Source organism: Poecile atricapillus, chromosome 1 (assembly GCF_030490865.1).
Source record: "Poecile atricapillus isolate bPoeAtr1 chromosome 1, bPoeAtr1.hap1, whole genome shotgun sequence".
NCBI lineage: Eukaryota > Metazoa > Chordata > Aves > Passeriformes > Paridae > Poecile > Poecile atricapillus.
In genome coordinates, this window is record NC_081249.1 from 87,533,924 (window position 1) to 87,547,892 (window position 13,969).

At 40.2% G+C, this 13,969-nt stretch overlaps 1 protein-coding gene across 2 annotated transcripts; it reads left to right on the forward strand.

The window, feature by feature from the left end:
* The first annotated feature begins 448 nt into the window (after positions 1–448).
* On the forward strand, positions 449–13,506 carry PARP11 (poly(ADP-ribose) polymerase family member 11). 2 transcript variants are annotated; one of them, XM_058856753.1, is made up of 8 exons: positions 449–550; positions 4,019–4,147; positions 4,246–4,366; positions 5,613–5,688; positions 6,601–6,673; positions 6,761–6,891; positions 10,495–10,646; positions 11,055–13,506. In XM_058856753.1, the coding sequence occupies exons 2-8, from the start codon at positions 4,022–4,024 to the stop codon at positions 11,366–11,368; spliced, it is 993 nt and encodes a 330-aa protein (XP_058712736.1). In that variant the 5' UTR covers positions 449–550; positions 4,019–4,021; the 3' UTR covers positions 11,369–13,506. The 2 variants fall into 2 exon arrangements, with proteins under 2 accessions (XP_058712736.1, XP_058712726.1); XM_058856743.1 differs by lacking the exon at positions 449–550 and adding an exon at positions 596–866.
* The last annotated feature ends 463 nt before the right edge of the window (positions 13,507–13,969 follow it).

Genomic DNA, 13,969 nt, shown 5'->3' on the forward strand with positions numbered 1-13,969 from the left:
CTGGCACTGGCACTGAACTGGTATTGATGCTGGCACTGGGCCCGGTATTTGTACTGGTACAGGTACTTGAACTGGTTTTGGAACTGGGACTGGTGCTGGAACAGGGACTGGTGCTTGGATTGGAACTGGTGCTGCTGCTAGCACAGGCAGTGTATTGATACTGGAACCAGGCCTGGTAGTGGTAGTGGAACAGGTGCTTGGCCTGTATTTGGCACTGGGACTGGTGCTGGAAGTGATGCCGGTGCTGGGACTGTGCCGGTTCGGGTGCTGACACTGCGGTGCCGGTACCAGGGCCGCTGCCGCTACCAGGGCCGGTGCCGGTACCAGGGCCCGGGCCCGGCTCCGGGCCCTCTGCGCGTTACGACAGCGGCTCCAACCCCGCCCCCTTCATTTGCATACCCACCCCCGGCGGGCCAATGGGGCGCGGCCACCGCGGCGCCGGCCCCGCCCTCCGCGGCCGCCGGTAACGGAAGCGCCGGGAGCGGAGCGGGCCCCGCGCGCCCGGCCCGCGCGGCCTGCGGGAGCGCGCCCGGCGCGCGCGGCCCCTGCGGTGAGTGCGGGCGGGGCGGAACAGCCGCCGCCGCCGCCCCTCCCCCCGCGCCGTGCCGCGCCCCGAGCCCCGAGCCCCGAGCCCTGAGCCCCTCCGGCCGCGCCGCGCCGCGCAGCGCCCTGCTGCCAGCTCGGGCACGGGGGTGGGAGGCGTCGGCCGCTGCGTGTGGGAGAGCGGCCTGCGCGCCCGATGCAGGGGTAGTGGTTCTGTGCTCGGCTCGCTCGCCGGGCCGTGCCCCTGAGCGCCAATGGATTCGGCTCTGGAGGGTGCGGTTCCGGGTGTGCTTGCGACGGCGGCCCCCGGCAGCACGGAGAGGGTGCGTGGGGGCGCAGGTGGGAAGGGCATTGTCATTCCACCGTGTGTCCCGTACTGGGGCTAATGCTGGTCCTTCTCCTCGCCGTGCGCGCTCGCCTCAGGAAAGTCTCCTAATCAGGTGTCGTGATCGCTAAGGAAGAGCCAGAGGTTCCCTTAGCCCTGCCCGTGTTCCCAGCAGGGTACTGTACCAAGGCGGTGTTTGCAGGGAGAAGAGCCTTTGGCAATAAAGCACGTTGTGCCAAGTGAAGCAGGAATCACAGAGTAGTCCATTGGGATGTTTGTTATCATCCGGGTGGTGAGGCACTGGCACAGGCTGCCCAGAGAAACTGTGGATGCCCCATCCCTGGCAGTGTTCAAGGCCAGGTTGGATGGGATTTGGAGCAACCTGGTCCGGTGGAAGGTGTCCCTGCCCATGGCAGGGGATTGAAACCAGATGGTCTTAAAGTTCTCTTCTAACCCAAAGCATTCTGTGAGTCTACACATGTAAGGCATGTCAGTCCAACATGAAGTACTTCTGGAAAAAAGAGGAAGTGCATTGCCAGTAGTAGTAAAGCTGTTCAGTCACAGCACACAAGTACTGTTCTTGTTTAAGAAGATATTTTTCCCTAAGAAATTTGTTTAATTTGAGCTGTTCTGGTAGCTTCTGGGCCAGTAGAAACAGTGCTAATGATGGGAGTTGAGACCCTTCTCAAAATGCTTCCTGATGCTTATAAAAGGTGTGCATTTGATTTTGAATTAATCAGTAATTACTTCAAACGTTTTGGATTTATGTCACCTTTGAGAACTGTTCTCTTGCTTGTATGGCTTTACATATTCATGCCTTCAGGTTTTTCCTGCATTCTTCTAAAGTATCCTGGAGTCTACCTGCTTACCCTAGGCTTTGCAAAGAGGGTAATCTATGTGGATTGAATGTAAGATTTCTGAAAGCCATGGGAGTAACTCTTTCCTTAGTAGATGGCTTATTCTGGAGGCTGAGATGCCCCTGGAGGACTCTTAAGTGTGTTACCAGGAACAGATGATCATGCCTTCTCTGCTTGTGAAGGCATGTCCTCTTGTTCAAAGGGCATCATTGATTTGATTGATCAGAGTCAAGGCCCTGAACTAATGCTGGGAGGGAGCTGAGTTGGGACCATTTTAGTGGGAACATGAGGAAACAAAACATTACCAAGAAAAGCTTGAATTGCTTTCTTCAGCTTTAAAGAAGTGCAGATTACCTCTGCCTGCTCTTAGTAGGATGGAACATAGTCAAATTCCAAGAGGAAGAATCAAATTGCAGGTGAAAGATTTTCATCAAAAGATGTTGTCCAGTTGTGCTTTTAACACCAAATGAACATAGGCTCTGTGGCTGTGTTGCTGTGGGTAATAGAAGAGGAGTTGATAGATGCTCTCTGAAGCAGAGAATGGTTTTCTTACCTCTTTCAAAATACTTTTTCTGTGCAGCTGATTAACCTTTTGTGTAGTACTGCTTGAGCTTGAGGCAGCAATCCATACATGTAGCTTTGGCTAGGCTTCCATTTTCACTGAAGTAGGTTTGGCCTCAGATTCTGCAGTTTGGTGATATTTTTGAGGTCCGCTTGTGATTCTCCTGATCTCTAAGTGTCTACATTTTTGTAACCCTTTGGAGCTTTTGATAATTAGTGTACAACCTCTAGCTATTATCACAAAGAGATTTCTCAGATTTTTTTTTTTTTTACAAACAACTACAGAAATACAACTAGCTGGGGAAAAATGGGGGGTGAAGGGTGGTGCTGGAAGTGCCTCCTGCTCTGAACTGCTGCCCCAGTAGCACTGTCTAGAACAAGGATGCCTGCTTTTAGTCTCCAGTATTTGTCTTCTTTCAGGTCTCTATTTTTTCTGGGTTGAAGTGACCAGGAAACAACTGAAGCATCCAGGATACTAACTGCAGATTGTTTGATTTGCGCTGGAGGGTGGTGTTTCACTTTTGGAAGAAAAAGTGAACTTGAGGACATATTTGGGAAGAGTGCCAAAGTGTTTTGCTTAAACAGAGTGGATGAATTGCTGACCTTTTCTGGGAGTGGGGCAAATTTTTTCTCTGAAAGATTCCCTGAAATTTACTTAGAATTTTTGCTTGGGGAGGTTGTTGCAGGATGTTGACATATTAGGAAATACATGCAAATAGAGGTGAGCACTTTCAGAGTTTTCAGAATTTTATTGACAAACAAAGAATGAGCTGAATTCTGGCAGGGACTGTTCTTCTGAAGGTATTCTGGCATAGCTCTTGGTAAGCTTAAACTCGTCTAGCTGCTTTTTGAACTTGAATAAATTTGCGGCATCCACACCATACCATGAAAAGAAATCCCATAGGTTGCCATCTGATTAATGAACTTTTTCTTTCACTTACTTTGTGACATGTGCAACGTTAGATAAGTGTCTCCTCTATGTCAGAAGAAGATGTGATTATTCCCTATTTGGTTTTGTCATGGTTTCGTAGACCTCTGTATCCTTTCCTCAATTCTTTTTTTCCACCCTTCAGAACCCTGTGGTAGTCATTGCTTGTGTGGGAGCCACTCTTGCTTTTGGTGTGAACCTTCTCTGTAAATACAAGTACAGAGTACCTGGAATTTTACTGTGTCATTTTTAAGTGGGTTCATTAGGGGGAAAATTCTTCTTAATGTAGTGTAAATGAATAATCTACTGTGGTCTTGCACAGTTAAATAATTGTATTCTTTGTCTTAGTTTTAAGTTTTTGTCTTACAATTTTTGATTTCCAGTCTGATTTGTTCAGGTGAGTACCTAGTAGATGTTTCCATCAAGCTGTTGGATGTAACCCAAACACCTCATTCTTGAGAAGTGTGAATGAAGAGCCTGTTGTATATTTCTGAGTGGCCTTAATCTGATAACCCTCAATATGAAATTTAGCACCTCTCTTTGATCACATAAAGCCTATAGCTCTTGCCTTTACTGTCACACTTTACAGACAATTAATAGAATTTTCAGTGTTTAACGAAGTTAAAGGATACTACTGGATAAGTAGAAAATTGAGAATTTTTATCTGGAAAAGAAAGAACAGATCTGTCCTCAGCATGATAGGACTTTTCTCTTTTTTTGGTAGTTATTGCAAATGCACTTTATTTTGCTTTCTTTATAAATTTATCTAAACTTTTTTTGTGTGTATATGTGTGAATGTTTCAGGAAATGCTTCAAGGACCATCAGAAGATGTGTTTGCAAAGATGGAAAGTCCAGTTGAGGACATGGATACCTCCGATACCCAGTGGGGCTGGTTTTATTTGGCTGAGTGTGGTAAATGGCATATGTTTCAGGTAAATACCTATGAAGTTATATTGACTCTGGTGGATTCCATACATTGAATTACCTATGGCTGAGTGTGTCTTAATGTTCTTTTTCTTTTATTTTGAAGACTGACTCAAACAGTCACTGCTCTATTAGCAGTGAAGATATTGAAAGGAGTTTCCGAACAAACCCTCATGGATCTCTGTCTTTTACCACTGCAAAGTTTAACTACACACTGGACTTTTCAGGTATGTGTCTGTCCAAAGAGTAAATTTAAATCACAGAAGGTCTCAGATACACCAGCACATTTGTTCATTCAGCAGGTTATTGTCCTCATATCTGGTGCAAAAACATGATTAAGAATGTCTTCTTTACTGGAAAGCACATAGGAGTTTTTAGAAACAGCTGCCCTGTTTTGTACACAGAATTTTTTGTGTAGTTTACAGAAATAGCTAGGAATAGCATGTTTTGTTTAATAGCACTTCATTGTGTTCCTACTGCTTGCTTCAGCTGTAGGTGGCATGTAGGATACAACTCTCAAACTGGGAAGGTTGAACCTTTTTTCTTAAGTGTGCAACTTCCTGTAAGCTTGGAAAACCAATTCCATTCAGTCTGTGTAAGAAACAGTGCTGTAAAGGAGACTTCCTGCAAAATACTGGCATCGAAGTGATTTAATAATTCAGCAGGTAGTTGAACCCAGTTCTGTTCTCAGAATAACAAGGAGATAGGCAAAAGGATTTACTAGGAAATTCTAAAGATCTCACTTATGCTGTTCTTGTAAATTACAGGGTATTACAGGTTTCTAACAGATGTAAATAATTATCATTATAATCTCCTCTTTGTTCAAAGGTGTGTTCTAGTAAATTTCTTTTTAGTTTTTCTATTCATATATGGTTTATTTTCTGATTAAATTTCAAAGCAGCTATATGCTTAAATATAGGAAATTAAGGAAATAAATACATATTCTGATATATGTATTCGAATTTCAAATATTTCAAATACAGAAAGTGGGGACTGAGTAAAACAGCAATATTCTGGCAGTAAAGTGGTATCTAACAATACAAGGAGTTTTATGCTTACTTGTGTTGAAATGTCTCTTTATAAAAAACTATGTTAAGAATAAAAGCAAATCTTAAAGAACAATTTTTATGTTACTCTTTAGGTCATGGTGTCTTACACTAAGGATAGTGTATTGTTTGTCATCCCATTCAAGTCACTGGAAGTTTTGCCTGTGATTTAGTCAGGTTGAATGTTAGATGAATATTTAAAAAATAAATGTTTTGTGTGCATAATATTTGGGCGTTTTGCCATCTCCTATAAATGCCGATGCTTTTAGAAGCACTTTTTGAAAATGCTGATTTGTTACTTGTTGAAATAGGAATTCCTGTCAAGTAATTTAGGGTGTAATTTACTTTTGAAAGATGACACTTAAATGTTTCATATGCTGCAGATGAATTCCCAAAAATTTCATACTAATTCTTGTTTTATGCTCAGTGATGAAACAAATCAACCTAACTACCCTTAAACAACGTCCAATAAAACGAGCTCCCTTTGCAATCAATTCATTCAGGTAAGGAAATAAGAGAGACTCTGTATTTTTTTTATCCCTGATTCTTCTAAGTAAAATGAAACAAAAATGTTTTCTCTTTATTGTTTATGTTTATTTGCTTTTGGAATCACTTGCTCTGAATACCTGTTGAATCAGAATTGCTGCAGGGAAGCAGCACCAAAAAATGGAATCCATTGACTCCATAAATTATTTAGAAGTATTATTGTAATAGCAAAAAAAGATGGAGTTATATGTCATGCCTATATTTTACTCATTTACTCTAAAATGACTTGGAGTTGAATTGTGTTGTAACAATTATTTTATGAGTCTAATTGCTTTAGATTGTCAGTTTCTTGCCATTTTACCAGTCGTTAGATGTAAAGCTGAGCTGATGTAAACCTGGAACTCACCAAACAATAAACTGAGCTATGCAGTGTTACTACCACAGATGAAATTGAGTACATGGGACATGTGTGTTTTTTCCCCAAATAGTTTATAAGAAAAAATTCAGTTCTGAATTGTAGTGTTGTTATACATTCAAAAAGAAATTTGTTATTTGACATAAGACGTATAATAGCAATCTGTTTACACTGACTGTCAGGAAGACCTGTGTTTTTGAAGTGTCAATGCTTTTTCAGTAGATATTCGGTAAATAGTGGCAATTTACTTTGTTTTTTCAATAATTGCATTCAATACTCTTATTTCCATGTGGTGACATTCTTTACTTTTAGGAAATTCTTTCAGTCCCAGTTTTAAGGCTTTATAGCTTCTGTGTATGTAGTGCCTGTGCTTAAACCACTCTTGTTTAGCAGCTCTGTATAAACTTCTTGGGGGTTGCTTTTTTTGCATCCTGTGTTGTTTGGAGGAGTTTGACAGGAAAAAAATGCCTTGTGTCTTTGAAGTGATGCAGTTTTTTACCTTTTTTGTTTGAAGTTTCATCTGTGAAAATGAGGCTATCCCTATGCCTTCACACTGGGAGAATGTAAATACTGAGGAGCCATACCAGGTAAGAGTTGGTGTGCAACTTGGTCAAAAACATGTGACAATGAAATAATGCATTGAATTGAAATCGCACTAACCTTTTTTTTTCCAGCTTATTCCATTGCAAAAGAAAACAAATGAATATAATGAAGTTTCTAGTCTCTTTGGAAAAACAATGGATAGCCACCGAATTAAAAGAATTAAGAGAATACAAAATCTAGACTTGTGGGAGTTTTTTTGCAGGTGAGATTATTTCTAAAACCAACAGTTTTAGGATTGTTAATGGAGAAGTTTTAAGTCATGCATCAGAAATATGTTTAACTGTTGTTATTATAAATGGAATTTTTGTTACTTTTTAACTTTTAAAGCTTTTCTTATTTGTCATTTCTCTTTATTCAAAATTTAATTTTCAAGCTTGTGTAGCTTCTACAGGTGCAGAAATGTAATACTTGTAGAAATGTATTAGATAAAGCTGTAGAAAAATAATGTATTGAAGATGTTCAGAGTACCTGTGTGGTAGATGCCCATGATCCTTATAGTGAAGTAAGAAGAACAAAAATTAGCTTTTTGTAAAATGATTCCTTGAGAGGCTTGTGTATTATTTTAATTTTTACTGAACAAATGAAATTAATGTTTCAGTCTTGTTGAATTTCTCAATTTTGTGCAGCACAGGACAGAATTAAGTGTCTAATTAACACATATTCATGCAATTTATTTTAAGTTTAATGCGCTACAAAACGTTGTTCCAAGTTCTTGGCTTTTCCCTCTTTGTATTGTGCTGGCCTGGAAGAAGTAGGAAGTGCTCAGTTTGGTGTCCACTTATTTTTTTCTTAAGCAATTGTACTTGACACAAAGTTATGTGTATCTTGTAGGAAGGAGTACATATCAGAAGGTTTAAGATATTTTGCACTAATAAAATAATCTCGACTAAGTTAAAGAGTGAGGAAATAACTAACCAGATGTATACTAAAATCTTGCATAAGTTACACGATTTTTTAAAAAATATGTAATTTGTTGTTAATTTAAAGCTTTATCATTAACATGTGTGAGGAAGTGAAATTCCTTACATATGTTGATGGTTAAGAGAGTTATCCTACTTTTAGTTTCCTTTCTCTCCTGGTGGAGTGAGGAAGTGGGTCAGCAGAACTGCTTCCTTGGACTTCCAGAGGTCAGACTTTGGGTTGTTCAGGAGACTGTTTGACAGAGTCCCTTGTGAGGCAGTCCTGAAGGGCAAATGAGTCCAGGAAGGCTGAACACTCTGCAAGAGGGAAATCCTAAAGGCTTTGGAGCAGGCTATCCCCATGTGCTGAAAGACAGGTAGTAGAGGAATAAGATCATCCTGGCTGAACACAGAAGTTTGGCTGGAATTCAGACAAAAAAGAGAGTTTATGACCTTGGGAAGAAGGGGCAGGCAACTCAGGAGGAGTAAAAGATGTTGAGATGTTTTGCAGGAAGAAAATTAGAAGGACCAAAGCCCAACTAGAACTTAATTTGGCCACTGCTGTAAAAGAAAATGAAAATACATTTAAAGTAAATCATCAACAAAAGGTAGGCTGTAGATTATCTCTGTCCCTTACTGGATGTGGGGGAAACATAGTGACAAAGGATGAGGAAAGGACTGAGGCAATAAAGGCATTAAAGTAAGACAGTTGTTATCTGGACACTCCAGACCCTGAGCTGGTAGACAGAAGCAGGGAGCAAAATGCAGCCCTCATAATTCAAGAGAAAATGGAACCTGCTAACCCACACAGGTCTATGGGGATGGGTGGAATCCACTGGCGGGTACCAAGGGAGATGGGGAGGTGCTCACTGAGCCACTTTCAACCATTTACCAGCAGTCCTGGCTCACTGGGGAGGTCCCAGTTGGCTTCGGTGAGCAAATGTGATTCCCATGCACAAACAGGATTGGAAGGAAGATACAGAGAACTACAGACCTGTCAGGCTGAGCTCAGTGCCAGGGAAGGGCAAGGAGCAGCTCATTCTGAGTGCCATCACACGTGCAGGGCTACCAGGGGTCAGGCCCAGCCAGCATAAGTTTAGGGAAGGCAGGTCCTGCTTGATGACCCACCTCACCTCCTGTGATCCACTAAGTGGATGAGGGAAAGGCTGCAGTTATTTTTTACCTGGACTTCAGTAGAGCCTTTGACACAATTTCCCACAGCATTCTCCTGGAAAATCTGGTTGCTCATGGCTAGGGGAGGTGCACTCCTTGCTGGGTAAAAAACTGTTTGGATAGCCAGGCCCAGGGAGAGGTGGTGAATGGAGTTACATCCAGCTGGTCACTAGTGGGGTCCCCCAGGGCTCAATGTTGGGGCTGCTCCTGCTTAATTATCAGTGACCTGAGGGGATCAAGGGCACCCTCAGTCAGTTTGCAGGAGACACCAAGCTGGGTGGAAGTATTGATCTGCTGAGGGCAGGAAGGCTCTGCAGAGAGATATGGACAGGCTGGATCCATAGGTCAAGGCCAGTGGTGTGAGGTTCAATAAGATAAAATGCCAGGTCCTGCCCTTGGGTCACAGAGAGTGCCATAAGCACTCACTGGTGAAGAAATTATTGCCTGGTAGTATATTACAAAGAAATAGCTATTCCAGCATTTCAAATTCACTTCTTTTGGTGTCGCAGGGAGGAAGGTTGAAAAGAGGATGATACTTAGTCTAGCATTTCTAGTTTGGAGTTGTTGAGGAGTACAAATAAAAAAAGGTGTTGGTCAGTGAGATTGCTGACCAGTTTTAGAAAAAGCTTAGGTGCTTACATAGGTACAAAGAACATGTCTCTGGGTATTTAGTTTTACTGTAGTTTTTGCCTTTTATTGAGTGAATTGGCTGGATGAGATTTTTCACAGTGCTGGATCAACTTAATTTTGTTGAACCAGTTTATCTTGTCACTGCTTGTGGAAGGTGCTAAGATGGTGCTTTTTAGAACAGTTGGACTCCTCAATTTCTGTTCCAAATTACCAAAGTGTCCTGTTGTGGCATCTCTGCATTCTGCACAACCAGCTTGCCAGTGCGCCCAGTATATTCTACTGCTTAGGAGGAACAATTGCTACTTAAACTTTTATGGTTTTGTAAAAGTGTTTTGTTTAATTGATAAGGAATTACATTTGATCGTTGTTTGAATGATTATTTGCATTACTGTAGTGGTCAGAACACATTTGCCTTTTACAGTAGTTCCTATGTTAATGACAATTCTAAATTGGCTTTATGAAATGAACTGGTCAGAGATAGTAAAGGACTGTTACAGAACATCTTTTGACAATTGATTATTCAGTTTTTCTATAAATTTGTCCCATTCCCCCTTTCAAGAGAAGTTACTTGAGGGTACATTTATATATATTGTCAGAGATCAACAGCCAACAACAGAGGGTTGCTGGTTGAAGAAATTTCAGATGTTCAGCATAACTAGCCCTTAGATCAGTTTTTGCTGGTTTGCCTAGGTAATAGTGCTTTATAATCTACCAACTTTGTTATCCCTTTCACCATGACGTTAAAGTAGGTGGCAGAAACAAAATGTGCAAAATTACCTTTCTTTTAAAGATGTATCTGCAGAAAATGACCACACTGAAACTAATAACACATGAACAATGTTGATAAAATTAATGTAGGAAGACCTTTTTTCCAAATCTTAGACTATGTCAGGAAATAATCCTACAGCATTCAGCAATGTGTGATTTCTAAATATGTACCTTAAGAATTCTGACCTGTTTAAAAACTAGATTAATCCAATTGTAAAGTGGAATGTGTTAGGTCTGTACCCTGAGCAGTGTTTTCACAGTAGTAATTTAGCATGTTTTTACAACTAGTTATTTTTTATGTGCTTATTTATGTATTTATTGTGTGTTTTCTGTAGGAAGAAAGCTCAACTGAAGAAGAAAAGAGGTGTCCCAACGATTAATGAGCAGATGCTGTTTCATGGCACCAGTAATGAATTTGTAGAAGCAATATGTATTCATAACTTTGACTGGAGAATAAATGGGATGCATGCTGCTGTGTATGGAAAAGGTAAGTATTGCTGTCACATACAACAGTGGTAGTGTTAGCAGCTCAACATTGTGCTCCTTGTAGTGTGCACTTTGTGATGCATGCCTCGTGTTTACCCAAGAGCTGTTTAATACACCTGCTTTTATGGCAAGTGTAATTAAGGATGCAGTAAGGAATGTAATTGTCACAACTGCCTGGTAGAGCCAGGGAGCATGGGGAAGGGATGCCCAGCAAAGCAGTCTTGATCATGAGACAATCTCCCTGGTAAAATGTTCACACTAAAAATATTTGATCATATTGTCATAACAATTAACAACTACAAAAGAATTGCTGATGAACACAGACTGACATTTTTCATCATCTTGATAGCTATGCCCTCTTGGTCATGCTAAGAACGTCATCATATTTTCTATGCTTTTTATTTGAAAGGGACCTATTTTGCAAGAGATGCATCATATTCCAGCCATTTCTGCAAAGAGAGCATGAAGCACGGAGATACTTTCCAGATTCATGGTGTGAACCTGCAGCCTCATCTGCACAGACCAGATAAAGTCATGTTTCTTGCTCGTGTATTAACTGGTGACTATATCGGCGGTGATTCAAAATACATAAGGCCTCCTTCAAAAGATGGAAGCTTTGTGAACTTGTATGACAGCTGTGTGGATAATACCTGGAACCCAAAGATCTTTGTCATCTTTGATGCCAACCAAATCTACCCTGAGTACTTAATAGAATTTTGTTAAGTTTGAACTGAGTACTGTTTGTGGTTCTTTGATACTTTTGTTCCTTTTGTAAAGACAACAACATAGAAACACGATGCATGAAAGAGAGGTGAAAGAAAAGCTGGCATACACTTATGGAGGAGGGAAGCTATTAAATAATTGAGAGACTCATGAACTGTTTTTAAAAATCTGTAAACTTTACTAATGCATTTTTCAAATTTAGAGACTATGACAAATCTGAAATTGCTTAGTGAGCCTTAAATATATTGAGCATTGGTAAGTTTTCAAAGGCAAGATTTACATTTTGATTTTCTAAAGTATATTAAAAGCTGTAGAAATATGCCTCTAATATAGTATGCATATGATGAAACTAATCTTTTATAAAGATTGCCTATAAAACATAAAGTAAGAACAACAACAGCAAGATCCCAGGGGACATGGCTATGTGTGTGTGTGTGTGTCTGTGTTCTGTAGTCCATGTTACTTTCTTTAGAGGTCTCTTAGTTTGGATTCTAAACCCAAAAAACCAAAAAGGATCTACAGCTCCTTCATCACTTTCCTCCAGATAAAGTTCAACAAGGCTGTCAGGTTTAACTTTATGTACATTTTACTGTAAGCTTCAGTTATTTACTGGAAAAATAACAAAGCCCTTGCAGTATGATTTGACTGTTGGTTTTGATGGAAAGAAGGCCTATAAACTTGTGATTGGTTGTTAGTTATTTGGTATGTTGGGCTCACTGTTGGGATATCAGCAGTGCCATACACCTTTCTCAGTTCTTATCCAATGGAATTTTTGCCATCTTGTTACAGTATCCATGTGCTGCTGTAATTCCTGTCTGAACAGAGTTTAAGACACACTCAGTGCTCATATACTTGGTGTTACTGAAGACAATGTTCAGATTAACTTAACTGGAAACAATACAGTCAAACAAACAAGGAAAATTTCAAAAGAGGCTGTCCTTTGTTTTTTAAACACTATAATAGAAAACTTTCAGTAACAGTTGTGTAGACCAGATTTTCATAACAAGAATTTCATAGCAAGAGCAAAACAGACAATATTTGGGTAAAGAGCAAACCTGAGTACCTAAGCACATGGAGAGGCTGAGGAAGGGGCTGTTACAGTGAAGTGCACTGTTGTTTGAAACAATTTGCTATGGAATTGTGTCCCCAGTGTCATTTCTTAAAGGACCTAAGTAGCACTAATGGATAAAGTCAAAGATTAAACCTTTCCAGGCTTTTACTTTGGCTATGGCCAGTAACAAGTCCCTGTAGAATCAGTATATAATTATGGCAGATGTAGAATGATCTGCGTTGGTTTGTTACAGAATTGTTAATTGACTTTTTGGAGTCGAAAAGGCTGTGTTTAAAATATATTGCATTTAAAGGCACTGCAGCTGCTGGCATGACCAGGTCCACTCAAAGCCATACTAAACCGGTGGAACTGGAAGCAGAAGATGATGACATATCTGGCATCATAACTGAGGACACAAATATCTCTTCCTTCTCCTGAGTGCTGTTACCATTGTTTGTCTTTCACAAGTTGTGCATCTGTTTCTATTTGTAATTTCAAGGCAGTTTTCCTGTCCCTAAACCATTTAGGGCTAAAATGCATTTTCCTTTATTTTAGGAAGTATAATTTCTGATCCCAGTTGGGAACTCTAGTTCTGCTCTCATAGGTATGATTTGTGTTTGATTCACTACTACACTCACTCTGCAAAAGGCACTTTGTTCCCCACATTGTATGAAATAATAGCGAATAATGCAGGGAATTTGTGTATTACTGAATCCTTTTTATTCTTACACAGTATTCTACAGAGCATACATTTTGTGAAACTAACAAATACATGTGCTGTTGTTCCTTTGATTTTATCTTTTATTTCTACTGAAACTGATGTTTTTAGTTTAAAAAACCTGAAGTTTCTTTTTTAGCGCCTCATGGACACTAAAGTATCCCAATCTTTACTGATCTCAGAGACTTTTCTGATTGATTGTGTGGTGGTGTCTTGTTTGCTGCTTAATTTGAATTGAATGGCACAATCTTAATCTTACTGCACAATTGAAATTTACCTCCTCTTTGAATGTTCAATGTGTTCTGCTTTTTGTGTTGATGAATTTTGTTATTGAAGATGTCTGTAAAATAACTGTCCTTTCTCTGGCAAGGGGAGAGCAGTTATTATTGCAAGCAAAGTCCAGAACTGTATAAATAACCAATACAGGAAATGGACTTAATAAAAGGAGCAGTGAGAAAGAAAGGGAGGAAAATAATTTCTTGGCCTTTAGATTGTTAAAGAAAAGAGAAGGGATCTTTGTGTGATTCTGGGGAAGGAAACCTGCTCTTTTCTGTTGCTGTTTCATGTAGTGAAACTTTGTTCTCCATTTTGGGTTTACATCTGTGCAAGAGAGCGTGTTATTCTCTGAGGTGTCTTGATTTGAGGTAGAGCTTTCTTACTAAATTATTCTTGTGGCAGAGTGTTTTCACATGAGTACAGCACTTCAGGATGAACAGAAACATAAGATCAGCTCATACTGGCCTCTTGGACCAGCTGTGTTTTTTACAATTGGTGTGTACTCAGTTATTGCTGAATGGATCTCATTTCATCCAGAGCAGTGTGGAAGTGTCTG